This window comes from Pelodiscus sinensis, chromosome 29 (genome assembly GCF_052426305.1).
Source record: "Pelodiscus sinensis isolate ZL-2025 chromosome 29, ASM5242630v1, whole genome shotgun sequence".
Classification (NCBI taxonomy): domain Eukaryota; kingdom Metazoa; phylum Chordata; order Testudines; family Trionychidae; genus Pelodiscus; species Pelodiscus sinensis.
The window spans coordinates 2,735,949-2,762,713 of NC_143080.1; the positions used below are offsets into that span (position 1 = coordinate 2,735,949).

Genomic DNA, 26,765 nt, shown 5'->3' on the forward strand with positions numbered 1-26,765 from the left:
CTGGATTTCTCCTACCAGTTTATAGACACCACTTTGGTAATTAAACCCACCTTCCATGTGGGCTGCTGCATTTCTACACAGCGCATGGAACAGCTGTGCCATCTGGGGGAGCCTAATCCCAGCATGCTGGCTGGAGATGTTCACCACAGAGCAGCACCACACCAAGACCAAGGTTCCAGCCATGTGCGGAATAAATGCTTTATGTGCACTGAGGCATGTGTAGATGTGCACCATCCATTAGTAGAAACAAGAGCCTAATGCTGGGTGCTCTGCTTATCAGGGGGGTTGTATTGGACTCCCATGGGTGGCTGCACAAGCACCCATTGCACAGGAAACACTGACCCCCCCCCCCCCCCAAAATGCTAGTGCCTACCCTGGGTTAGAGCAATGCCAATGGAACACAGCTACACATCTTGAAGATGATTTGAGCCTGGTTTAGTAGCTGGGCTCAGCTGAGTTAGGTGCCCAGCAGCAGGTTTACTCTTGGTCATGGAGACACCTGCTTTGGGATGAGCCTTGCTCAAGCTGTGAGGAGGGGAAGTTCATTAATGCCTTGAGATCGTTAGATGGGGAGGGGCTGCCAGTCTGGGCACAGGATTTTACAGAATCCACAGCCACCCAGACTAAGTTTCACCCTCCCTATTTGCATGTGGCCTGGCGGCCCAGCTGCGATCTGTTATTCCAGGGCAAGGGCTGTGTCCTCCTCATGGTAAAGCCCCATCGCTCTTCTCTGGGGTCCACCCTCTCGCAAGGCAAAGGGCTCAAAGGTGACAACTCACCCAAGCAGCACCCTTAGCAATCACGCCAACAACTTCCCCACCCGTCAGTCCCACCCAGACAGTTAACTTGGCCCTGGCTCCTGGGTTTTTCCCAGGGAGTGGCCTGCTCCCAACTCAGCACGGCCATTAGGACGTGTGCAAAAAACACGAACCCTTCCACACCCACAGCCAGAGGTTTAGGACAGTCGGCCTTATGCCCAGCTCCAAGCGGGCACCTGTCCTCCAGCATGCCTGCAAACAGGACCTTCCCTAGGGGTGTGCCCCTTCAGCATGAGTGAGGAGCAAAGGAGCCGTGTGTAAATCTGTCCTGTAGCAGGATTCAAAGCATTGGGACTTGAGTGCAAACAGCAGCAGACAGATTGCAGCGTTACCTCCGATTGGTCTGGTTGCAGCTGGGCCTGCTCTCCTGAGATGGATGCAGCCTTCTGCTCTTCATTGCCATAAATGGTGTGTTCCGCTTTCACAGCACAGCATTCTTGTGTCTGCCTGTTCTCAAACTGACTAGATGGGTGAGGCAATTCTGGACTCCCCCTTCAGAACCTAGCTCAACCCAGATGCTCCAGGGATGCAATCCTTCCAGCAGGGTGACTGGCCAGTGGGTGCAGGGATTAGAGTGAGAACTGGGGAAGCCAGGACTCATCTGTTCCTAACTCTGGGAGCAGGGTGACAAGTTCCAGAGGGGGAGCCGTGTTAATCTGCATCCACAACGTCTGACAAAGTGAGGGTTTGCCCACGAAAGCAGATGCCCAGTTGGTCTTTAAGGTGCCACAGGATGACGACTCTTCATTTGTGTTGGGTACATGGTTAGAGCAGATGACTGGGAGCCTGGAGTGCTGGGTTTTATTGCCAACTCTGCCACTGGTTCACCACATGACCTTGAGTAAGTCACTTAACCTCATCAGCAGAAGTTTGAGAGGCTGAATGTTTGTACAGCTTGCAGGGTCCCAGCTTAAAGGAGGTAGTGGTGGAGTGAAGTCAGCGTACATGGCAGGAGAGATACTTCTGATGTGTAGCTTAAAAAGTCCCTTCCCCTGCTAGCTTTTTTGGCTGTTCCTGAACTCTGTAGACTGAAGTTCAGTAGGATTTGGCTGCTCCTTTGACAGTACAGCTCCAGGGGCCAGGAGAGCCCCTTACTAGATGGCTGTTGAGTGCCCCTGCCACCGCGAGGCGCTGATCGCAGGCAAGACCCCTACATGCTATTGAAGTTCAGTTAAGATTCCAAATGCTGGTAAGATGCTTGGCATGATGCCCACACTCATGCTCACCCTTGAAGAAGCTGCAATAATGGGGAAGCAAATGCTGTCGGATGCTGTCAGAAATGCCTCCACGGTTGGAGTGGAACGCAGCAATTGTTCAACAGGATATGACCTAGGAAGAGGCTACCTCATCTGATGAGATTGGTGAGTTAGGGGGGGAATTTGGGGGATATAATAACCTCAAACTGGAGTAGAGCACTGAGCCACCACCTGTGCTGAAAAGCGCCAGGGAATTTTTAACAACCAGACGCGTGTGTCTCGTTGAAAGGGCAGTGGCCTTAGGGACTGTTACCCCTTGTGCAATGGCAGGGCTGAGTCAGGGGAAGTAGCACCACCTGCTGGCCAACACCAACTACTTCCTGCAACCCCCAGTGATCTGTTAGTAGACCCCCCCCCCTTCCCAAAGCAGAATTAGCACACCCAATTAGAGAAGCCTTCCCTCTTACTCGCTGTTCACGGAGCGCCCAAGGCCTTTCCCTCCAGGACAGAGAGAGGCGGCACTTTCGTAGCAGTCAAGGAGACCCGACCGTGGCCAGCTCCACACCGCCATGGGCTGAGCTTAGACTAGACTAGACTGAGCGTGGGTATGTCCACATGGCAAACAGTGGCAGCAAGTCCCAGAGCCCCGACCAACTGACTCCAACTCCCACTAGCAGGCAGAGTCTGGGCTCCGAGCCCCACCTCCCCTGCTGGGTTCAGACCCCGCAGGGCCTCTAACCTGCCGCTTTAGTGCCACAAACCCGCTGCTCTTCGCAGTGTAGCTGTAGCACCAAGCCCCCCTCCTCCTCCTGGGTATCTAGGCACAGACACACCTAACCCCTTGGAGGCCTCTGGCGCTTGGCATAAACCGAACCAGTGAGCAGCATATTGTCCCCCTCAGTGGCCAACTGAGTCTGCCCCTGCCTGCTTCACTCAAAAGGCCAGATCCTTTTCCACGGTGGATGCTGGCTGGTGCTGGGAACACAGACCAAGCAGCGTTGCAGCGCCAGTGCAGAATGGCCCTGAACATGGCTGTGGCTGCATGAGCTCCAGCGTGCCAAAGAGAGTGCGCTAGATTCAAACTAGCCACCATCCTGCCTTTTCCCGGCTGCCACTAGAATAGTTCAGACCGGAACAAGAAATAAAGCAGGCTAGAGACGTCTTCCCCACACGCCACAGGGGGGTTCTCTTCCTCGGGCTGAGGCAGATTTTGTTAACTAGTCTCTCAGGTTAAGTCTTATCAGGGACACTGGAACCATCTGTGTGTGTGTGTGGGAGGGGGAGAGCAGAAAGCGGCTGGACCAAACTGTTAAGCCCTGTTTACAATGGAAAGCACTTCAAGACCACTTTATGACTCAGTGGAGATACAAGACAAACAGCCCCGTAATTTAGTGATTTGGGGACAAAGTGACTGAACACTGAGGGTACGTCTAGACTACCGCGTTTTGTCGACGGAAGTTTTGTCGACAGCTACTGTCGACAAAACTTCTGTCGACAAAGAGTGTCCAGACACATTGAGTTCTGTCGACAAAGCAAGCTGCTTTGTCGACAGAACTCCGTAGTCTGGACGCAACGTTACAGGCAATAACACCTTCTGTCGACAGAGTTCTGTCGACAGAAGGTGTTATGCCTCGTAAAATGAGGTATACCAGCGTCGACAAAACTGCTGGGTTCTGTCGACGTTGTCAACAGAACTCAGCGGTAGTGTAGACGCTGGTATAGTTTTGTCGACAAAAGTCCACTTTTGTCGACAAAACTAGGTAGTCTAGACACACCCTGAGAGGTTTGGCTCCTTATTGCTCAGCCATAAAGCTTTTTGAATCCCCCAAAATTCACAGGTTCACCCACTGCTCTTCACCTGGACCAGAGCTTATTTACTGCTGTCACTTAGTGATCCCTGAGAGTATGAAATAAAGAACATGTTCTTAAGTGTGGAAAAAGAAAGGACCCTGGCCAACGCCTTCAGCGCTCTCCAGATTCTGCAACCCAGACCCACTAGAGAGAATCTTCCTTTCTTTGGAATCAGAGCCGTTTTAGAGCACGGGACAAAGTCTGAACATTTTACATCCAGCTTAATTCCACCTTAGCCTGGCAGGATCATGCTTCCCCGCCACCCAATTTTGAGACCAAATATTCTCTCGTCCACTGGGGAAGAAATTTCAAGCTTCAGCAATGGCTGTAATGCAGGAAGGCCTCTGTCTTTTGAGATGAGGAAGGTAAGTGTACATATAAGAAACCTTGAGATGAGGATTTTAAGTAGCTTCCCAGAGTTGGCATTTGTGATATTAAACGGATGCGACTTGCATTGAGTCAGAACAGCTTGTGGTTTGTTAATATCCAAAAGAAGCTCAGTTCCCGGTAGGAATACCCAGTGGATGTTTCTTTTTTCCTTTACCCTAACCCAAAACAATTTGGAAGTCAGTATTATGTAAGATTTAGAGACTGGGACATGGTGAACAGCTCACTCCATAGGCCCCCTTCCAGCTTGCGTCAAAAGTCTAGAACACTTATTAAAATCACATTTAAAACTGGATGCAATCCTTTTGAAAGCAGCTGAGCTGATACCCCTAGCCACACACTGTGTGGACAATCAAACTGCCAAAGTGATCATAATTCCTGAGCTTAACCAAGACTGGCTGCACATTTGAACCAGTGTCCTAAAGGCTAAAATGAAGGATATTCTTAATCGGCATCCTCTCCCAGACAGGACCAGCTAGAAGCTAGCATCCCAAGTCTAAGCCCTGCTCACCTATCTTCAACATTAGTACATTATATCCTACCGAGAAGAAAAACCTACATGGAGTCCTTAAACAAAAAATTCAAGTCAAATGTAACCTCTACGTTGTGAAAGATTTATATAAAACTAAGGTAAGTATTTCAATATTTTAAAAATACCATGGAAAGTCTAAATCAAAATTTTCTTCTATAGCGTTCGCAGTCCAGACGGTAAGTGCTGGGTAAGTGCTGGCGGGTGAGACTGTAAAAAGGAAACTGAGTAGGTGAATTGAAACTAAGCTGTTTTCATTGGCCAAGCTGAGAAAGGCACAAGCAAACAAAGCACACAAGTGGAGAGGTTGGGGTCTGTATTTTCTAAAGGCTGCCTTGGAACGATCCAAACTGGGGTTTGTAACCTGAGCGAGGCAATTTGTTTTCAAATCGGGTTTAACTCGACTCAGTCGTGCTAGCCTTGCATGTGGAGCAATCAGCAAGTGAAACCTTCCACCCAACGTGCCCAGTTCATTTCTATGACTTGGATGTTTTGTGCTTATGGAAGCCCCACCTCCGTTTGTGCATAGCAGGAAGTGAGGGCTGTGGCAGGGGCCGCATCTGTTCCAACCCTATGCAGCCCCGTGGTTGACTGGGATTCAAATGAGCCAGTTGGCACAGCTGCCAGACAACCAAACAGGGACCTAGGAACAGCAATTCCAAGTGGGGCTGTGCCCCCCTTTCTAGCTCATGCAGGGCTCCTGCTCCTTTCAAGGGACCATCTCACCACAACCAGAAACCAACCGCAACATCCCTAGGGCTGAGGTGTGGTTTCCAGTAGGCAGAGTAACATGGGACAGGTAAGGACACAGCATCTTCAGTGTAACTCAACCCTCAGCCTGCCTGGGAAGCAAGGGCAGTACCCAAGGATGGGGAAGATGAGCCATAGATTACTCAGCCAAAGTGTCAAAGCCTTGAACTTCATACGCTGCTTCTCGCACTTGCCCTTAGCACAACCAGAAACCATAGGCCCAAACAGGCACCTAGAATATATCCAGCTTGTCAGAGGAGACCTTCAGAAAGTCCATGTTTCAGCAAGGGAGGATAACCAATTTGAGATACATTTTTCCACAAGCCACCTCAGGATGTGAGCTGGCCTAGTACCAAGGTTCCTGCGGGTTGAACAGATCTGGGAGAATTTTGCAGCAGCCAGGCCAGGGGTGGGATGGGATGGAATGGAAGCAAACTTGGAAAGCTTTTCCTGCTGCTTCCTGTGCTGCAACTCTCCTACTTCCTGCCTAGTTTAGATCTCTCTGAGGAGCTAGTGGAGTGAAACAGACTAGAAGGGGGGAAAGAACAAACGGAGAAGCCTGCATCACATTTCATGTGCTTAACTTCCCAATACAGCACAGTGGAACCCTTGTTAAACGAACGATGGGGAGGTTTCCTAGAATCATCCTTGATGTGCCGCCGTAGGCTGCTCACAGCATCACAAAAAACACCTCTCTCCTAACCTGTCAAATCCTTTTATTCATCACCCAAGTGCGATGGGGTCCTTCGGTGACTGCACCCCATCACATCAAGCTACAGATCAAACTCCACCAAGGCACCTCCATCCTGATTTACAGCAGCTGCTGTTCCTTCTGTCACAGGTCTTTTTAGACAGGTGACCAGTTTGTACCAAGTTCAGGATGATTCAATGGAAGAGGACAAAAACCAGATTTATCTTCATCCGGGATCCAACCGAGATAAGCTCTCCTGGAGGCAGAAGAGAGATCCAAGCTTTCCAGTTGTTAGTTGGCAAACTGAAGAGTGACCACAACGGTATTATTTTTGTTGTTCTACCTCAGTTAACTTGCAAATCGAATATGCTTCATTTACAAGTCAAAACCAGACGGCCTTAATTTAGCAGCTGCATCTGGTGTCAAAGAACCAAGCAGCGGCATTCTCTCTTCATGCATCACCAATCACACTGGAATGAGAACTTCACGGGTTATTTCCGCAGCATGCAAGAGGCAAAAGGGAAACCAGCGTGCTCTTCTGTAGTTACATTGGCGCTGAAGTCCTGACAGCAAGAAAAACATTGGTTTTGTCAGTAAATTACATCGCTGTGACTCAGAACACGTACGAAGCGAACCAACTGCTCCTTTGTGTCACATTTTTGACCGCACAGCCACACCAACCCTAGGGATGCTGGTGTTTTTCAGCCCATGTCAGCGTAAGAACCCACATCTGCAATAGCTATAAAGCTGCCTGCTACCTAGGCCCTGCCTGGAGGCAGTATCTTTGCTCAAGTGATCCATGTTTTGAGCCTCTGCCAGTGGCTTCAAGCCCCAGCTTTCCTGCCTATAGCTTATGCAAAAATTCTCCTCCCTGCCCCACCTTCTCACCCACATTAACCCAATTGTCTCCTTTATGGATTCCTTTGCCATGTCAGGATTCAGCTCCCAAGTTCCCGCCTTGGTTTTTAAGGCCCGTGATCACTTGTGCGGACAATCTTTATACAACTAATTTCTATTTCATTCCCCTTTCTCTGCACCTCTAGATCTCATCTCCTCCGCTGGTGTAAAAGCACCGCTGCGGCGCCTGCCACATTACATGTCTTCCCACATCTCTCCCATCCTGACTCTTCAGCTCATGCTTTGTCGAGATTTGGAATCTCTCCTCCCTTGTCTACACCCTGTAAGTTCTGTCCCTCGGCTATAGTTCTGTGTGCTGGGGATGTAGTCTGTGTGCAAGACGCTATTAAAGATTGTGACAGAGTGCTGGCTAAACCAGAGCCCTGCTACTGTAGCCTGGCTGAAGAGGCCGATGGCCACATCTGAGCAAGCCCAGGGCTGAAGGGCTATTGGAAGCAGCTGTGGGCCTCACTGGGAGAGGGCTATATAAGGCAGAGGAAGGAAGCCAGGAAAGAGGGGCAAGGAGCAGCAAGGAGCCAGGGTGTGACTGAGTGTGCTCCCAGGCAGACGGAGGAGCTGGCTGAGTTGACTGTAAATTTTGTACATAGACGGTGGTGGGAACCAACAATAAAAGCCCGGGGGACTGCACCAGAAGCATATCTGGCTGATTTGTGGACCAGAAGGTGTCCCAGACCAAAGGGCCTGAGCCACAAGAAACACTGGTCTTCTAATCTCTGTGTGGTTACCTTATCCAGCCACCCTGGCGCCTGGTCACTGTCTGTGGGAGGGACAAGAAGGCTGAGGACAAGTGCTCCTCTGGGTAGTGAAAAGCCACAACGGCCCAACAGCGTTCTGTGGAAATGTCAGCAGCTTTCCCAGGTGTGACGATGAATCTGAAGCAGCAATGCCTCTTCGGGACTTGAACAGAACACAAAAAGCAGGGCATGGATTTCACATTGACATTTTTATTAACGCCAACTGTTTTAATTTTTTTTTTTTAAACAATAGCACAAAAAATTTCAGGGAAGCAGTCTGACAGTTAGTCTGATGACCTTCTGAAATACAATTAAGCCACACCAAATATGAATTCCTGTTAAAAGAAAAACCATGGGAACTCAAACTTTCATTTATTAGACTGTGTCTTCTGATTAGTAGACCATGCTGATTTGTGAAATAAACGGTGGCACACAGTTTAGACTTTATCATCACACCAGTTATCACTAATTTAAGGCTTCTGTATCAAATTACCATCAACATCACAGCAAAGGAACTAAAAAGCGAGTGTGGCTATGGGTGTAAGGAGGCAGAACAAGCTAGATCTTTTAAACAGGTCATGGGTGCCCGCCCTTTACCAGTGGCTATGGGGAACCAGTCACACACACTATTCTATTTCCTCATACACATGCATTTTGAGGGTGCATTTAATAAGGAAAAAATATTGCATAAATTGATCTCTTATTTAATGTGGCTATGAAAGATGTTTCTTTAACAATTCCTTTATCTCTAAGAAGGACATCAGCAAATGGAACCAAGGAGAAAAACCAAAGAGCGACAGAACATTTTTCTTTTTGCCAAGAGGTGACACAGAAGGGATTGGGGGGGGAAAGGGAGGTACCTACTATCCTTGGATTTGATTGGAGGTTGCAGGAAAATAATCTCCCAAAAACCACGCAGGTGGAATTTATGCACAGACTTAGACTACTTTATACCAGCTACCTGCCTTTCATAGTGAACTGTTCCATACAACGCGCACTACAGTGTCCTGTAAGGCTGTCTCACACAGCGGTGTTAACCCATTCCTGCCCCAAGCACACCACAAAATTCCACTGGCCCACAGCTTCTGGATGTCAAAAACATACCATCTGTCAATCAGAGCGTAGGAAGGGGTGTTAAATATTTTAACCACTGACAAGGCTTGAGGAAGTTTCACAGTTTTGTTATGCTCTATTTTATTACTATCATATTTACAGACTTTTTTTTGCTGAATTGCTGATAATTTTTTTAATAGAATTTAATTCTGGAGTGTGTGCAGGAACCAGTTAACTACATTCATCGTCCAAGTCTCACTGCTCTGAGAAAAGACTCCAACTTCTTGGCATATGAATCAGCTGTGGGGTAGCTCCTCCCTCTCCTGGCGAGGCAGCAGGGCTGCAGCCGCGCATGCACACAGTCACACCATGGCTGGCGGGGCCTTGCGCTGCAGAAGATACTGCTGGATGCTCTCCGCGTCCCGATTCAGCCACGCTGCGTTTAGCAGGATATTCTCGCAGCACTGCTGGACAGTGCGCTCTGCCGAGGGGGCGGGGTGGCTGTCGAAGAAGGCCTGGATAAAACACACAAGCGACCAGGCAGGGTAAATGGCCATAGACAAGTCTTTTTTTTTTTTTTAATGGTCAAATTCACCACTTGGATAGAAAGTACTTCTGCAAAAGCAACAATCATCTAGATTCTGGAGCCCTTGTTCATGCGAGAAGAGACACCGATAACAATAAGCTTAGCGGGTGAGTCAAGACCACAGGATGGGGCCCTTTCGTGTGTATAACTACAGGCACTTCAGGGCCACAGCAAAATGCCTTTTCATTGCTCTGCTCTGGCACAGGTGCTGGGGGGTGCTTACAGCACCTCTGGCTTGAAGTGGTTTGCTCCATATCCAGGGTTTACAGTTTGGTTCAATGGTTCTCAACACCCTTGCTGTACACATTGTTCCACACACACACCCAGGCTCCGGTAGGGAACATCCTTGGCATTATTTCGGCAAACTGGTTCAGACAGTGCCTTCTACCTCTGTGTCCTGATGCATACAGTGGCAGCAAACCGAGTTTTAACAAAGACAGCACCAGCATCTCGCTTATCATGGGAGGGCAGCAAACGAGAGAAATCCAAGGTGCGAATGTCACTAGGCTGCTTGGAAGATGCTAAACTAAGCCCATGGTCCTTAAAGATTATTAATGCCTTTGTTATCGGTCAGATTCATTTTTAACCTGTCGCTTTTAAGTGGGCCTCAAGAGTTAGGGACACCATTCCTACCCATCCTAGCTAACAGCCATTGATGGACCTAACCTCCATGAATCTATCTAGCTCTTTTTTGAACCCTGTTAAAGTCCTAGTCTTCACCACATCCTCTGGCAAGGAGTTCCACAGGTTGACTGTGCACTGAGTGAAGAAAAACTTCCTGTTTGTTTTAAACCTACTGTCTATTAATTTCATTTGGTGACCCCTAGTTCTTATATTCTAGGAATAAGTAAATAACTGTTCCTTATTCACTTTTTCCACACCTGTCATGATTTTATAGACCTCTATCATACCCCCCACCCTTGGTCTCCCCTTTTCCAAGCTGAAAAGTCCAAGTATTTTTAATCTCTCTTCATATGGGACCCGCTCCAAAGCCTAATCATTTTTGTTGCCCTTTTCTGAACCTGTTCCAATGCCAATATATCTTTTTTTAAGATGAGGTGACCACATCTGTATGCAGTATTCAAGATGTGGGTGTACCATGGTTTTATACAGAGGCAATAAGACACGTTCCGTCTTATTCTTTATCCCTTTTTTAATGATTCCTAACATTCTATCTGCTTTTCTGACTGCCGCTGCACACTGAGTGGATGTTTTCAGAGAACCATCCAAATGATTCCAAGAGCTCCCGAGTAGTTGTAGCTAAATTAGTCCCCAACATATTATATGTATAAATCCACATCATATAGTATGTATAGACAAACATGAAATAGATAACCACATCACAACTTCTGACATACATAGGTATTAAATCCAATTTACAAAAGGCAGAAACAGAGAGTCTACATAACGAAAGTTGTACCAGTTTACTTAACGGGATGATTTAAAACCAATTTAGCTTTTTGCACTGGGTTTAACTATATGGACACTTATTCTGGTTCAAACCAGGTTTATAGCAGTTTGCTTTGAATGGAATAGGCATCAGATTAAACTAAGACAAAGTGAGCATCTACACTGGGATTTTTACTGGTTCAACTAAATCAGTTTAAAAACCAGTTTACTTAAGCCAGTGGAACTCTCTCATTTAAGAGGTTAAGTGAGGTAGCCAAAATCACAGCCAGAGTCAACAGAAAAAATTACATTAGAATTTGACATCAGGAAGTTCTGGCTTCCCCACTCCAGTGGCTGTCCAAGAAAGCTAATCATTCCTTCGTTACGCTGGGACAAGACTCAGGCAAAATGATTCTTACCTTAACCTCCGTAGCCATTTTATCAATTGCAAATCCATCCACTGATAGCTGGAAAGGGATAAGAATAGTTATTTTCAAGCCTGGAGAAGCATTTTAATTAGAAGTGTCTAGATGTTATTAACAATATGCCCAATGTTTCCAGGCAACTGCACCCACCTTTATTAGTCTAGATATTAAGAATCCACCCTGATAGCGATTATAAAGTTCCTCCCAATTATCCTTTACAAATTTCCAGGCAGCTCTTCTCCCCTGTTTGCTGCCTCCAGCCACTCCACCGATAACTGATACGGTATCCTGGGGACGTACCTCTTCCTGCAAACAAGGAGGAAGAACTCTTCAAGCCAGCGCCCTCGGAAATAGACCCAAGGCTTTCTATATTCCCCAAGGCCCCTTTTAGAGGTTGTAGGCAGCACGGATCAGCTTCTGTTCTCCCAGCCCATGCACCTTTTGGCATTTTAAGGTAGACAGCAGAAAGTCACCCCATGAGGAAGTCTTCTGCGTTCATCACAGGATCCGGCATGACGCCCAAAAACATGGCCACAAGGCCAGTGGCTGGGGAGTCCTTTTCAAAAGCAGTTCTGACACTTCAGTGCTCTTCCCCACGAGGCAGATAAGCACCAGCCCCCGCCCCGGATAACTTACTGAAAGTGCAAAGGTCAGAACTTTTTGGATCAGTTCAGGCTGGGAGATGGCTCCAAGGACTCGCTCAATTCGGTTCTTTTCCTCCTGCATATCTGCTTGCTTGTGAAGCTTGAGGGAACAAGAATGAGCAATGACTAGGAGCAATCCTGATGTGGATTCTTGCCCCGTACAGTAATGTCCTGGAGCTGCACGGCTGGCATTCAAGCACAGGAGCTTATGAAGTGGACAAGCAGTACTACGCGGCTGTGAACATTCCCAGGGCGCTCTGCATTTCCTGCTGCCCAGCAGGGCACACGGCCAACTGGTAATCTGCGCTGGGCTACTCACCACTTCGGTCCCACCGGGCCAAGCAGGCACTGCTCCTCTGAGCAATGAGACACTACTTTGTGAAAAGAGCAGCAGCCCACTAGATGGCACCTGCACCCTACACGTCACGTAACCGCACCGTGGCACTCATCTCCCCATGCAGATGGGGAGCGACCCTAGCGTCACACAAGCTGATAACAGATCAGCCCATGAGGGACATTTACTTCCTGGCTGTATAAACGGACAGCTCTTGAGCTAACAGAAATATAAGGCCATAAGAACACTCACCTTGAGCATAGTGTCTAAAGTAACACCATCCCCATGCTTCAGAACTGTTACGTACACCTAAGGGAAATCACAAAGAAGAAAGGGTCTTTGACCAAGCAGGCGAAGATGGCAATATGGATGAATGGGTTACAGGTGAGACACTGCAAAAGCGGCGAGGAGTCCTGTGGCACCTTATAGACTAACTGAAGTGTAGGAGCATAAGCTTTCGTGGGCAAAGACCCCCTTGCATCTGATGAAGTGGGTCTTTGCCCACGAAAGCTTATGCTCCTACACTTCAGTTAGTCTATAAGGTGCCACAGGACTCCTCGCCGCTTTTGCAGATTCAGACTAATACGGCTACCCCTCTGATAGGTGAGACACTGTACACAAGGATACCCACAGGCATAGCATAAAGATGATCTGCAGTAATACATTTCTCTCATCACCTGTCTGGGACCAGATCTTGGAGACATTTACTAGCCCTGACAGCATCTGTACTGGACCAGTCCCCGTAAGTCACAAGACCTTTAAAGATGTGTCTTGCTCCTTGCCCTCCTTCACACCAGGCATGGATTTCGGCAGTTGACACCTCAGAGCTAGAAATCAAATTCTTCAGATAAGTGATTTCCAATGGCCTAAGACCCAAATCATTCCCAGGTTCCGGTAATTCACAAAATATCTGATCTTAAAACTATAACCAATCCTTTCATCTAATCAGTGCTATTTGGTATTGGCCCAATACTGACTGAATGAAACCAGTCCCTGATCTCAGACCAATGGGATTTTCAAACCGATCTGGTGATAGAAATCATTAGAATGTGTCACACTTTCCTTAGACATGCTAAACAGAATAATAGTAAAAGGGTAAACCTTTTATTGAACTACATTAACTCAATATAATGTATTGTGTATATATCTGGGGACAAATATATACACAAAAATGAATGGTGTTTAAGGTCAGATGGGATCTTTTCATTATCTGGTCTCACTTCCTAAATATCACAGGTCACTGAATTTTAACCAAATACTCCAGTTGTGAACCCAATTATTTCAGTTAAAGCATGTTAGTCCTCATGAGACAATACCTATAAGCATTCAGTCAGTCAGCTGCCTGGAAAAAGCCAGCAACCAAAGGATTAACCTGTGAATTACTGAGTCAAGTCAGCCACAATTCAACAGAGGGCACAGCAGAAATGCATTTACCAAGCAACCGTAAGACTGTGGCACGGATTTCTGACACTTGCCGAAGGAGATGAGGATCAGCTCACTAACAAGTCCCAAAGCAATGAGGAAAATGGCAAACGTTATCAACAAAAGGCAAGATCTGCTCTGTACAAATCTAATACAGGGATAAAAACCTAGGCAGGCAGTGCTGCAGGAAGGGACTACTCTGGTCACTAAATAAACCCGTCTGGCACAGAACAAGAGGCAGAGTGAAAATGGGATCGGCTCCATTAGGAAGTAGCGTTCACAGTAACCTACAGGACTTCTCAGGTCCGCTGACAGGATGTGCTTTCCTTCCACATGGTCCTTAAACCGACGTCGAGCTTCCTCTAATGTTGCCTTATGCCCAGCTTTTCCTAGTTTTCCCAAAACCAGGCCCCTCAGAAGTGCATCCAGATGACCTGATGAACGAGGGTAGGAGAGAGAGAAAAATTAATCTGGAACAATATTTAAGCAGCTCCATTCACGACCTACAGCCATTAGGACAGGCTATAAAATGCACAACCATTTCCTCTCCTATATCCTTGTAAGCCGTGGGAAAAAACTACCCCTGTTCCACTCCCTTGGCTCTGCTGGAGACTGCATTGATTTCTGAGCAAAGGCTCATGAGAAGAGGAATTTGCAGGCTAGACACACAGTTAGATCTGCAATCTGGCCTAACGTTAGGTGTAATGTCTATTTCAGCCTCTCTCCAGCATGGCTCAGACTGTAGTGCATGCATAAGGTTGGTCATCAGCCTTGCAATTTAGGAGAAGAGACCTCTTGAGGTGCAGAGAAACATACGGAGGTGGATTTTGCCATGTCATCTGGTTTTCAGTGCAGCAGGAGAACACGAGGAACACTTTTCTCAACCCACCCGCAGCAATGCCCCACGCATCCAGAGTTTTTAACTTATTCACCACATAACAATATTTCAAAACCACTATTCAATTCCATAGCATAAAAAAATCTCCTACCCTCTCCAGGTTTGGGGTCCCATCCCAGCCTCTCCCCTATGGGTGAAAAGACATCTTTCACAAACACCTGGATTTCCTCATAGAAGTCTGTGTGGGACAAGAGAGTTGAGAGAATCCCCAGGTTACAGCTCAGGTCGCTCCACACAGTATAATTGGGCTCATTCACAAAAGCCTCCATGACTTTTAGAACCTCTACAGTGCTAATGATTCCAGCTCGGGCCTGGGAGAGGAAAAGAGACAGATTAATCTCATCTCCAAACAGAACAGAAACATTCAATAGTTCACCACATCGTTATTTAACATTCTTTCCTCTTCATAGTCTACGGGATCCTAAACGTGAGCAGCATTTGTGCATGGAGAGAGATGGTACCAAGATGGTTCTATTGAGCGTCTCACCTGACTTATTAACAATACACAGCACCCAAAGTGCATTTGATCTGCAGAAAAAGCACTTTATGAAAAGGAAGGCTAAGGGGAAAACTGAGGCACAGAGCATAAACAACCTTCCCAAAGTCACAAAAAGTCACAGTGTTAAGGCTGAGAGCAGAACTCCCTCAGACATTCCTTACTCACAGTCAGGATCTGTGTCCACTGAAACCTCACTGTGGATTAAACATCTACATTTTACTTGTTACCATGTTTGCTGTTTACTTTTTGCCCTTCATTCAGCTGGGACAATGGGGAAGCTAGGGAAGTCAATTTCATTCCCCAGTTCTCGTGTGCTAGCACAAACCTGTTTCCAGCGCTATGAGAAAAGAATTAAATCACCGTTTTGTTTGGTTTTGTTTTTTCAAGTGTCATGAAAATATTTGTGTTCCTAGTAGTTTACAATACTGAACCTGCAGCCAAAACTACTTGACAGTGTCCCCTTAAAAACCTTAACGGCTAAATGGTGGCATACTTTACACACAAAAGGCTAAGACTACTTCTAAAAGTTGCAGGAAGTCAGTGTGATCTCAACACTGTTTAAATTCCTCAACTGATTGCTGATTGGCCATATAATCAACCATGACACCAGTTGCGGGAGCTAACTTCTCCAAGAGCCCACCTCATGGTACATTTGTATCTTTGAAAGGTGATATTCAAAGCTGGTACATCTTGCTTTAATGCAAATTTGTGCTTTAAAACTGAATCCAACACCACTTCAGGAAAAGAGGACCTCAACCAGCCAGTTTTAGAAAAAGAAAAAGGGGTCACGGTTTCACAGGGAACATTCAAATCGTATGCAGTTTCAAAAATAAGTGTATAATCTGTGGGGCATAAAATGGATTCTGTCCCCAAAAGCAAAACAGCCCCGTGGGAAACGGCCAAAAAAAAGTTACAGGCTCAAATTTGTGCCATAGGGTTTAAATCTACAGCACAAGTGTAAACTTGCAAAGCTCATTAATAACCTCTGTATGCAGTAATCCCAAAGGTGCTTTGACTCAGATACTGATAGCTGCAGTAACTGTGGTTCTCATTTATCATCGGCAAAGCAGACACCACAGGGCAGAAAGAGCATTGCTCACCAGAGAGAAGAGATCATTCTGCAGTCCAAGTCTGTCCACAGGGGGTAGGGAGAGGTCGTGGATCCCAGGTATTAAATTCTCCAGCATGTCAGGGCTGTACTGAGTACGGTAAAACCCTACTGTTCCCAGGTTTAACTGAAATACACCAACACAAAACCAACATTACTAACACAGAACAAATAAACAAGCTGTTGTCTAACTCAGGCTGTGTCTACACTGGGGAGGTCTGGCAACAAAAGTGCTGTCGACATGCTAGACCATTTTTTCGGCCTCCCATTGTCGACATTTCATGGCCATATTGCTAGCATCCTATCGACAGAGAGCAAAACAAGGGGGGAAGCATTCCACAGTGCGGTGCTGTGAGAAGGCAGAGCTGATCCCTGCGCTGCTTGGGATTCCCTCCGCATTCTACCACAGCACTCTCAGCTGTTGGAGCAGCATCATGAGTAGCTCTGGGAGCTCTCTGTGCTGAGGAATGTCCAAGCAGCATGGCTGTCTCTCCAGCCCTCCTCCTGCAGCAGCAGCCTGCCCGCCGCTGGGTTCCTAGCCGGGCAGAACAGGAGCATCCCAGTGATTTGCTCTTTGTTTGTTCCCCAAAGGGAGCAGCTCACTCTGCTGCCAAACACTTCCCCGAGCTTTGAAAGGGGAGGGGCACAGGCCTGCAGGTTAGGAGAGATTACAAAACACTGTGCACAGCCATCATGGCTGGATACAGGGGGATGCCAGTTCTCTCAACCAAACAAATGGCAGAGTCCACCCTGGCTCTTTGTCGACGATGAAGGGAGGGGAAAGACAAACGTCTCTCGCAGGGCTGGAAGCTTTTGTGTCACCAAAATGATTTTTTGTTCCCAAGAAAGTTGCATTGTAGTGTAAACACTCACTGTTTTGTTGCAAAAAGGCAGTTTTTGGTAACCAAATGTGCCAGTGTAGACAAAGCCTCAATTTTCTAATGGCCCATGTCTATATATGGAGCAAAATCAGTCACCCAGTCCTCTAAAAATCGTAACTATTTTGCACAGCACAGGGAAAAATAAATTAAGAGGTATAAGCAAGGGAGGAGAAAGCTGAAATAAGGTGAGTTGAAACACGCTTATCCAGAATGGCAGAAGCTGTGCAGGTAAATGTTCTTGCACCATCAGTGGTTAGTTTAACATAGGGAAGAAAGACAGAGGCTAGCATTTAAACTAGAAAGCATAGAGCAGCAGTGTGCAACCTGTGGGTCGTGACCCCCTTGGGGTCACAGCGCTTGGATCCGGCCAGTTGCTTTTCCTGGCTTCTCAGTTCGGCGTCTGACGTACACGCGGCAGGGGGAGTGGCAGGAGAGTGGCTGTGGCCCGACAATTAAAGGGGCCACTTCTTTTTTTTTCCCCCCTCCACCAAATTCAGCGGCCCCTGTGGGGGTCGCGAATTAAAAAAGGGTGTGCACTACCGGTATAGAGAAAAAAGCTCCACGAGACTGACTGAATCAACTCCATGGAGAGTTATAATAAGGAGGGCAAATGTGAACGGAGGTCTAAAGTGAGCAAAATGGAGCTGTCTGAGGATGACAAACATGCATCTCTACATGTCTGAAAGCAGACTGCAGCATAGAGACACATCTAAGTATAGAGGGAGAACAAAAACGCTGTATCTACAGTCACTCCATAGCCAGCTCAATTGAGTTCTGATATTGGCAATGCCCATGCAACATTCAGAAACCATCCAAATCCAGTCTGCAGAGCTCTTCTTACTTCCTCTAGAAAATCAAGTCCATTCCTCTGTCCTGTGTGAAAGTGCTTTGTGGTAAATAAGCTTAAACTGCAGGTCAGCTGAAATAACAGTACATTTCCATGACCCATGCTGGGCATTCAAACATCTAGGCTGGTTTAACTGGGTTAAGACGTACAGAAGCACAGCCAAGCTTCAAAACAAGCAGCCGATCAGCATGGAGGGAAGTTCAAACCTCTGCTGGTCAACTGCTTCCGTCAGCAGGCTGATTGAACAAAGGATAGTGCTCCACTCTCAGAAGGGTGAGGAACTGACATTTCTGATCTTTCATCTGTCCTCCCATTCTCATCCGGCACATGGGAGGGTTAACCGTGGTGGATCCCACACAGGACTAGGAATGTAAGCGACTAGTCGACTACCCGATAAGCATATGCTTATCAGGTAGTTGAGTCAATACTCGAGTAGTCACTCCCCCCCCACCCTTGCTGCTTCTGTATCAGAGGCAGCAAGGGGGGGAGAGGGGAAGAGCTGGAGCTGACTTAAAAAGCTGGTTCCCCCCAGCACCATCTCACAGGACAGGTGGCAGGGGAGGCAGAGATGCAGCGGGTCAACATCCAGAGAGCCAGATTTGTTGGGAGGAGAGGGTTTGGCAATGTCCACAAATAGTTTTGGGGCCGTATGAAAGGAGCTAGCCCCATGGAGGTAGAATGCTTGGCACGGCAGATGCTGAGGGAGCGCAGGACCCTGTCTGCATGGGAAACTTGTGGTGTGGGGCAGAAAACACAAAGATGGACGCACTGAATTAGGTGGTGGAGAAGTTACATGCAGTGGAGAATATGAGGCGGTCCAGGAATCACAAAAGGGATGGTCAGAGCTGGGCTACAAGAATTTTGGTCCCGTCAGATCTTATGTAACACTTGTGGGAGAAGGGAAATGGGGAAGGCGTAGTGGAGGTCGCCTGTCTATGAAGGAGAAGAGCTTCACTTGAGAGTCCACCCCCATGGCCCCGTGCAGCAACAAAGGGGCAGCTTTCCGCTTTTGTGAGTGGCAAAGAGACCCCACCATAGGATGCCCCATTTGTGGCACCTGAATGTGGCATCATGTAGGGATGTGACATGATCCAGCCTGCCACAGGCAGGAGCTGCTCCAACTCAGCTGGAACAGTTGGCAGCAAGCCCAGCCGAGCATGCCTCCAGCTCGGCTGCAGCAGCCCCTGTTGGCAGCGGACCCAGCCCAGGTGTGCCATAGGCAGTAGCAGCTGGGGCAGTCCCTGTCCGCAGGAGGGGGGCCACTCTAGCCCAGCCAGGCTTCCCCCTCCCACTTTAACTGATTAACCAGTTAAACATTATGTACCAATCAAACGGGATTTCACATCCCTAGCGTCATGGAACTCCCACTCATAAGCAAGATAGGTACTTCTGAGCATGCCAGCTGGGGAATTTGGAGTGCCTGGGAGGTATGTGGTTTGGAGCGTCGCATGGTGATTGATGCAGCAATTCCAAAGGTGGATGGACGCAGCACAGAAGGTGTAAGTGTTGCTGGGGCTGGCTTGCTGACGCACACGATTGCTGGGGAAGAACTGAATGTGCTGAGACCAGAGGAGAAGAAACGATGTCTGGCATGCGAAAGGGACTGCCCTCAGTTCCAGCACGTTTATGTGCATTCTGACCTCCTGTGGCATCCAAGCCTCCCACACCTGTGTGATGCTCTGATCAATGGCTCTGAACTTTTCCAGACGACTGTACCAATTTCAGGAGTCTGACTTGTCTTGAAGACCCGCAAATTTCACCTCACTTAAAATATACTTGCTTACAAAATACAAAAGTGTCCCAGCGCACTATTCCTGACAAAATGCTTGCTCCCTCATCATCGTGTAATTATAAAATAAATGAACTGGAATATAAATATTGCACTTACCTTTCAGTGCCCAGAATACAGAGCAGTATAAACAAGTCACTGTGTGTATGAACTGTTAGTTTGTACTGATTTTGCTAGTGCTTTTCATGTAGCCCATTGCACAACTAGGCAAATGTCCAGATGAGTTGATGCACTCCCTGGAAAACGCCTGCATACCCACAAGGGTACACGTACCCGTGGTTGAAAACTGCTGGTCTAGATGGGATCCTCAACCCTACTGGGAGGCATCTGGTGGCCTGCAGGCTGGGAAGGGGTCCTGGCCATGACCCTGGGAGGACTGGTCCATCATGTGAGGGAAGCCATAGCCCTCTGGGATTCTGGCCTCCAAATGAACCTCCTTGGGTCTGTAGATGGAGAGGAGCCACAGCTGCAGGCAAGCACATGCAGACATGCGTGCAGAATGACAGAGGTACGATATGTCCAAGGAGAAAGAGAGAACAGCAGCCCATGGCACTTGTGATGCAGGTCTGCAATTATGGCTGCTAGAGCAGCAAAGCAGTCCACTGGGAGAAAGACAACTGCCATGATAAGAGCTGAACTTTGCCCCAGTAAATCATCCGTGCAGGTACGAGCACCATCTTGTCCTCATTGATGCAGCCAGCTAGAGACATTGGGAGACCGTGAAGGGCGAGAATGGCGCAGATTGTTCTGGTCAGGAAGCACGACAAGGAGCCAGTCGTCTTGACCGGAAATATCGAGTAGCCGAGGTGGTGTAGTTGTGCTGCTAGGATGGTAAAGACTTGCATGGAGACTCACAGAGCTGTAGCTATGCCAGAAGGAAGGACTCAGAACTGGCAGTGATGGTGTCCTACCTGGAGATGGAGACGTGGATGTAGGGGTCCACATCAAGAGCCGTGAACAGAGTTACCACATGGTATTTGGATTTTCTAATTAAGCTATTTGGTAGACAAAGGTCGAGAATGGGAGGAGACCCATTTGATATGGAATCAGTGAGACTAGCCCATAATGATATTTCATTGAGTCACCTTTCACAATCCTGCTCCACCTTAAGAATGACTGTAACCTACATATCCACATGGCAGCGATCCAACCAAGGGTCTGTCACAGTTTTGAAATTCAGATTCCAATACAGACACTAATACCTACAGAAGACCTTAACACTGAATTTTTCACTTGCAGATCTCTATCGGCCTGGTAATAGCCAGTAACAACTCTCCACACTCCTGAACAATGAAGTGGGACTATTTTTGCCCAGGACTGGCTTTAGCTAAGCTGTGGTTGCCATGGGGATGCACAAAAAGCCACCAGAGTTCAATTCAAAGCTGCCTGGGTTTAATGGCAACACTCAGCTTTTCCAGGCTCGGATTCCTAAATGGTTGGACTTTATATTGTCTAGAACGCTCCGGGAAGCAAACCCGAGGGGAAAACAGACCACTATGCCAGCTCTAGCAGAGCTGAGCCAATGCAAGGTAATGGCACTGACAAGACACCTCCCCCCCCCCCCCCAGAAGCTTGCGACTCAAAGAGCAGGAAAGGCAAATGAACGGCTGGAATGAAGCATAATGGAAAATCTCAGGAAGGCTGAATGTAAGTCTCTCGCGAATGTTCCCCACTACACAAACTCACCTTCACCCACTGGTCTGGCTTCACATCTTTTAAAACCACTGTTAGCTCTGGCTTGTCCATCAGCACTTGCATTTTGGCACAGCTGGGGTCATCGCTTGTACAAATACTGATGGGGACCATCCACAGAGGCCAGTCCTCCCCTAAACGAGGGAAAGGAAAAAACGAAGGCTGAGAGGAGAAGGTGTGTACACACCACTCGACAGAGGGTCAGCCTGATGTTCTAGCAGGTTTCAGCAGCCAATTCAACACAAGCATTTAAGTCAGCTTATTCTGTCAGGAAAATGGCCAAGGTGCCTTTTAGATTATAATGACAACAGACATCCACATCTCATGTGGGAAATAACACGTTTTAATTTCTGAACATGCAATAGCTAACCAGCATTTGTATCTGCTTAAATTATAAACCAGACGCTTGTGCTTTCTTTTAGCCGTGGAGAAGTTACTCAGTTACTGAGGCCCCTGAGAAGAGCTCTTTAAGGTGACAGTCAAGGCCCTAGATCGGATATTGACCAAAGATTTAAACATCCGAATATGATCAAATAAAAGCATTTTACCAGTGAAAGTCTCTCCCCCATACATGTGATTATGACATGCAGATTCAGAATACGTCTACACTGCGGAGGAAAACACCAGAGCCGGCTCAGGGAGCTCGGGGTGTGGGGCTAAATACAGCTGTGGAGACACTTGGGCTCCGAGCCCATTCCTGTCCCAAGTTTCAGAGCCAGGGCTGAAGCCCAAGCCCGAACATCTACACTGCTATTTTGAACCCCACCCCCTACGAGGCAAAGTCAATGCATCCAGGCTCTGTGACTCAGCTCCGTGGCTTTTCTGTGCAGTGTAGACACATGCTAAAAATGTACGAGCATCCAGGGCGTAGCTTAACTTGGAGTTTTAACAAGTATTTAAAAAAGATCTAAATCCTAAAAGGGCACCTGCCTGTGCAATCAGACAGTGCAAGAGTTGAGTTTCACGGAAGTGCTGGCGTGGCATACAATATGATGCACGGCTCGACTCCTGCTATTAGCCTTCATCTTACCGCTATATGGTCCACTTGCACAGAACTTCTTCTGGACCAACTTCAGAACTTTTTCCTCTTCTTGCTACAATGGAAAACAAACACCATAGTAGTATCTACCGAATTCAGGAACGTCCATGATGGCAGAACATTCCCATGAAAACAGAATAAATGGAAAATGTTTTTGCCAGTTCCGCTGCCACCACTGCTCAATCCCTTGGGGCAGAGGGTTTTTTTTTCTCTAGCAACACACCTAGAAATGGATACTAGGGTACCATTCAGTAGATTCAGAACAGAATCCCAGCATATTTAAACATCCACGGAGTTTAAGATCAGAAGGAACTACTAGGTCATCTAAATCTGACCTTCTGCACACAGTAATCCGTATATTAAGCACAATAACTTGTGTGTGGCTAATGCAAATCATCTAAAAATTCACCCAGATCAAGACATCAAGTGATTGAGAACCTGCAACTTCCCCTTCGGTAGTTTGTTGCAAAGGTTAATACCATGCAGTATTCCTGTATCTGTCTCCCCAGTGCTGTACAGAGCTAAAATCACCTCCCTACCCCTAACTCACTACTTCGCTGTTTACCCAAGGGTTGTGTTAGCTCTTTTTGCCACAGCATCACACTGGGACATCACACTGAGTAGCTTGTTCATTATGACTTCTAATTTACAGCCCCCTATTGCATAGCTAGGACTTGCATTCCTTGTCCCTCGAAGTACCATTCTGCATTTGACTATATGAAAATGCATACAGATGGGAACATGCTCAGCTTACCAAGCCACCCCTCGGCATTACTGCTCTGTTGTCCTTAGTTATCATTCTGCTAATTTTAGCATTAGCCGCACATTTTACCAGCAGTGATTTTACATTTACTGCTGGAGCAATGATGAAAACATTGAATGCTGGGCCTAGTGCTGACCCCTGCAGAACCTCACTAGAAACACCTCTGATTTGACTATTAATCCCCAACATGATGGAGATTTCAGCTCCACTGTCGAGAATAGCTTCCAGTTGTTCCTCATCTGTTGTCCCCAGCCTGCCCCATACCCGCAGGCACAGAGAACTAGAATCAAAGCAGCTGAAATTCAAAAATGTCCACAATCTCCACAAATACTGGAACCCCAATGGGAGTACAACAGGGTCATTCTTCACCGGCTCACCTCTTCCAAGACTGAGAAACTGTAACCATGGTGGTTAAGCACCTTTAGTGCAGAAAAGCATTTTTAGTCTATGCTTTTATAGAAACCAATACATTTAAACAGGCACAACAATCGGTGATAGGAAGCAGCCCATATATTTTAATCCCCGATATAGGAGGATTCTGTAAGGCTACTCAAATGTTAAAACAAGACACAAAAGGAAAAAACAGGCAAAGAAAAAAAATGTTCATTTGAGGAAACTCGGACGCAAGAGAATCCTAACTACAGCAGTGGTGATAACTGCCAACTCTGAAAAGTGAAACAGGTATTTGGGCCTGGACGGGCTAATCTGAAGAGAACAGAATAGTCATTTTCCTGCTTGTAATTAACAAGAGTAAGAACGCTCAGATCCATGCAAGACTGCCTGTTACAACAGTGCTGGGATAAGATCAAAGGCTTTGGAGGAAACCCTTCTTTTTATTAGGTCATAAGCATTTACATGCAATGAACTTTACAGGTGAGCTCCTAGAAGACAGGCAATACAAACACAAGCACTAGCAGCAGACACAGTCTAAAGGGGGCTTCCAAGGGTTTGACAAATTGATTGTATAGCACATATCTTGGAGATTAAATGCTCACAAAAAACACGGTCAGAAATACAATCAAAGCTTCTTCAATTAAAGCAGGAAATGGCCCATCAGCATAGCTACCAGAGCAATAACTTCTCTACTAAAGTTTGGGCACATTAGCTACACAGTGCTGGTTTTCAAAGCCTGCCTATATCAGGCAGCTTTTTCAGGTAGCACTTCTTCTAAGCTAATGCATGCCACCTGTAAGATTTTAGGGATCCTCATTCAGCACCAAGATGACCAGATAGGTTTAATTATTCAGCCTTTATTTTTCTTTGAAAGTTGCCTTGCCACTTTTGTGCAGAGTGGAGATCTGGGTGCAAGTTTGTGCAAAGCATGAAAAAAGCAGCCTGGGATGATTGTCAATGATGTAAAGTGTGACAGAGTGGCTACACAAAGCACTTCTCCCATAATTTCTCTATTTTAAAGTGTCAAACCAAAGTAAAATCTACCCATTTCCACTTAAATGTGATTCTAAACCTGAAATACTGGAAAAGGAAAGTCCCAGTGATCAAGGAGAGGAAGTGACAGAAGCACCCGTAGTGCTCGTTCCTCAGGATGTTATGATCCATTACTCCCCACAGAACTTGAACAAGTTAGCTACATGTTTGCAATACAACATGGCACCAAGAAAAGCAAAAAGAACTTTGATCTACATTAGCAGAGGCATTGATACAATCATGAATGGTCTGGAGAAAATGAAAAGGGAAGTGACATTTACTTCTTCACATAACTCAAGAATTTAGAATGGGGAGAGGGAGAATCACATGATGAAATTAATAGGCAGCAGCTTATTTAAATCAAAAGAAAATTCTTCACACAATCCTCAGTCAATCTGTGGAACTCACTGCCAGGGGATGCTGTGAAGGCCAAAAGAATAACTGGGTTCAAAAATAATTTGTTAATTTCCTGGAGGATAGATCCGTCAGTGGCTATTACTCAATATGGTTAAGGGCACATACAGGCCATGCTCTGGGTGTCCTTAAATCTCCCGCTGCCCAAAGATGGGACTGAACAAAGGGAGCAGATCACTCGAACTTGCTCTGTTTTGTTCATTTCCTCTGAAGCACCTGGCATTGGCCACTGTCAGAAGACAGGATGCTGGGCTAGATGGACCTGACCCAGTGTGGCTGTTCTTATGCTCATGACATCACAGAAGATAGTGGACTATAAAGTGCTCATGAGACTAGGATTTGTATTAAAATCTTCTGGTGTGAGGCACTTATGACTTAAGAAAAAAGGGAAAATTAGTGGTAACAGTAACTTTTAGGCCTAGGAAAACCATCCAATCAAGTATTGGAAAGACACTGTATAGGGTGGTATGAACTAAACTGAAGGGGTGACATTAAAAGGGGAACACTTACTGAGAGGGAGATTATTAAACTGGAGAACAGTTTCCAAGAAAAGTGGCAGAAGCCCCTCAACTGAAAATACTTTGTCAGACTCATTGTAAGTTACGAATAACGTATGGAAATGCTTTCCAAACCGTGTGGTGCTTCTAACGTGCATGATGCACTTGCTCACAGGCTATTTTGCCATATACTTTTCTGCCCCATTATAACATTCTTAATGTATACTGGAGTGAAGTGAGTCACCCAGGTGTCCTCTCCCCCATACCTAATGCACACTCCAACAAAAAGGATACTTAATGTCTAAGCTCCAAGCACACTAACTGGATGCGCATCAGGGGAATGAACTCCCTACCACTATGAACGGCATTCCCCACGGAAAGTGACAGAAACCCCTCTGCTTAAGACTCTCTGCCCAATCTAATTACAAGTTGGGAAGAATACACAATACCTCTCCCCCAAACTGCATGATAGAGTGTAACTTTATGTTCTACCTAAAAACATTCGCCCTCCCTTCAAAAGCAGGTTTTGTCTCTGAACAAAAACAAGTCACTGCACTGCCTCCTGATCAGGAGAGTCCTGAAACGAACGGATACTATTAACAGTGATCCTGGACACTTAAGGTAACGATGTGCTTGGAATGCAAAGGAATATTTAATGTAACTGGAATTTCAAAATCTGTAATTGTTTTCTGTTTTTATCATCACAATTTACCTGCTCAGCTTCCACATAAATGAGCGGGAATCCCATTTGTTTGGTCCATGTATTCATTACAGCAGCAATAGGTTTACCACTGGCTTTCTCCAGACTCTCCCAAAGGTCCTCTGTAGAAAAACAAAAAAAACATCAGTCTATGAGTTCCCAAATCTCCCCCCCTCCCCCCAAAATGTAAATCTAAACATACATTAAATGCTGACAAGGCCACTACAAAACATCAGGAATCTAATTTGTTTCATTGTGTTTATTATTGTCACAAATACACCTAATCAGAAGCTAAAGATGCCTCTCCCAGGTGTTTTATGCTCCATTTTTGTAAAGTTACACGGTAACAGAAATGATTCAGTGAGGATAAGCAGCAGTTTAAACCTCCCCTAGGAAACGTCAACCCCTTCATTAGGATTCCAAAGACTACCATTTATAATGCATTGTTAGCAAAATGATTGGAGTAAATAACAAAACCCTCCACAT

General features: G+C 46.6%; 1 protein-coding gene across 1 annotated transcript in view; it reads right to left on the reverse strand.

Moving 5' to 3' along the window:
- Positions 1-8,064: 8,064 nt before the first annotated feature.
- Positions 8,065-26,765, reverse strand: part of NPEPPS (aminopeptidase puromycin sensitive) — a 70,995-nt gene continuing 52,294 nt past the window's right edge. Inside the window, exons 13-23 of the mRNA XM_075911445.2 lie at positions 26,292-26,401; positions 22,472-22,535; positions 21,436-21,575; positions 16,225-16,359; positions 14,717-14,936; positions 14,019-14,161; positions 12,558-12,614; positions 11,964-12,071; positions 11,478-11,633; positions 11,322-11,369; positions 8,065-9,442 (exon numbers count right to left, since the gene is read on the reverse strand). Coding sequence (XP_075767560.1) covers positions 9,290-9,442; positions 11,322-11,369; positions 11,478-11,633; positions 11,964-12,071; positions 12,558-12,614; positions 14,019-14,161; positions 14,717-14,936; positions 16,225-16,359; positions 21,436-21,575; positions 22,472-22,535; positions 26,292-26,401 — 1,334 coding nt within the window. The 3' untranslated portion in view covers positions 8,065-9,289. The remainder of the gene's footprint in view (positions 9,443-11,321; positions 11,370-11,477; positions 11,634-11,963; positions 12,072-12,557; positions 12,615-14,018; positions 14,162-14,716; positions 14,937-16,224; positions 16,360-21,435; positions 21,576-22,471; positions 22,536-26,291; positions 26,402-26,765) is intronic.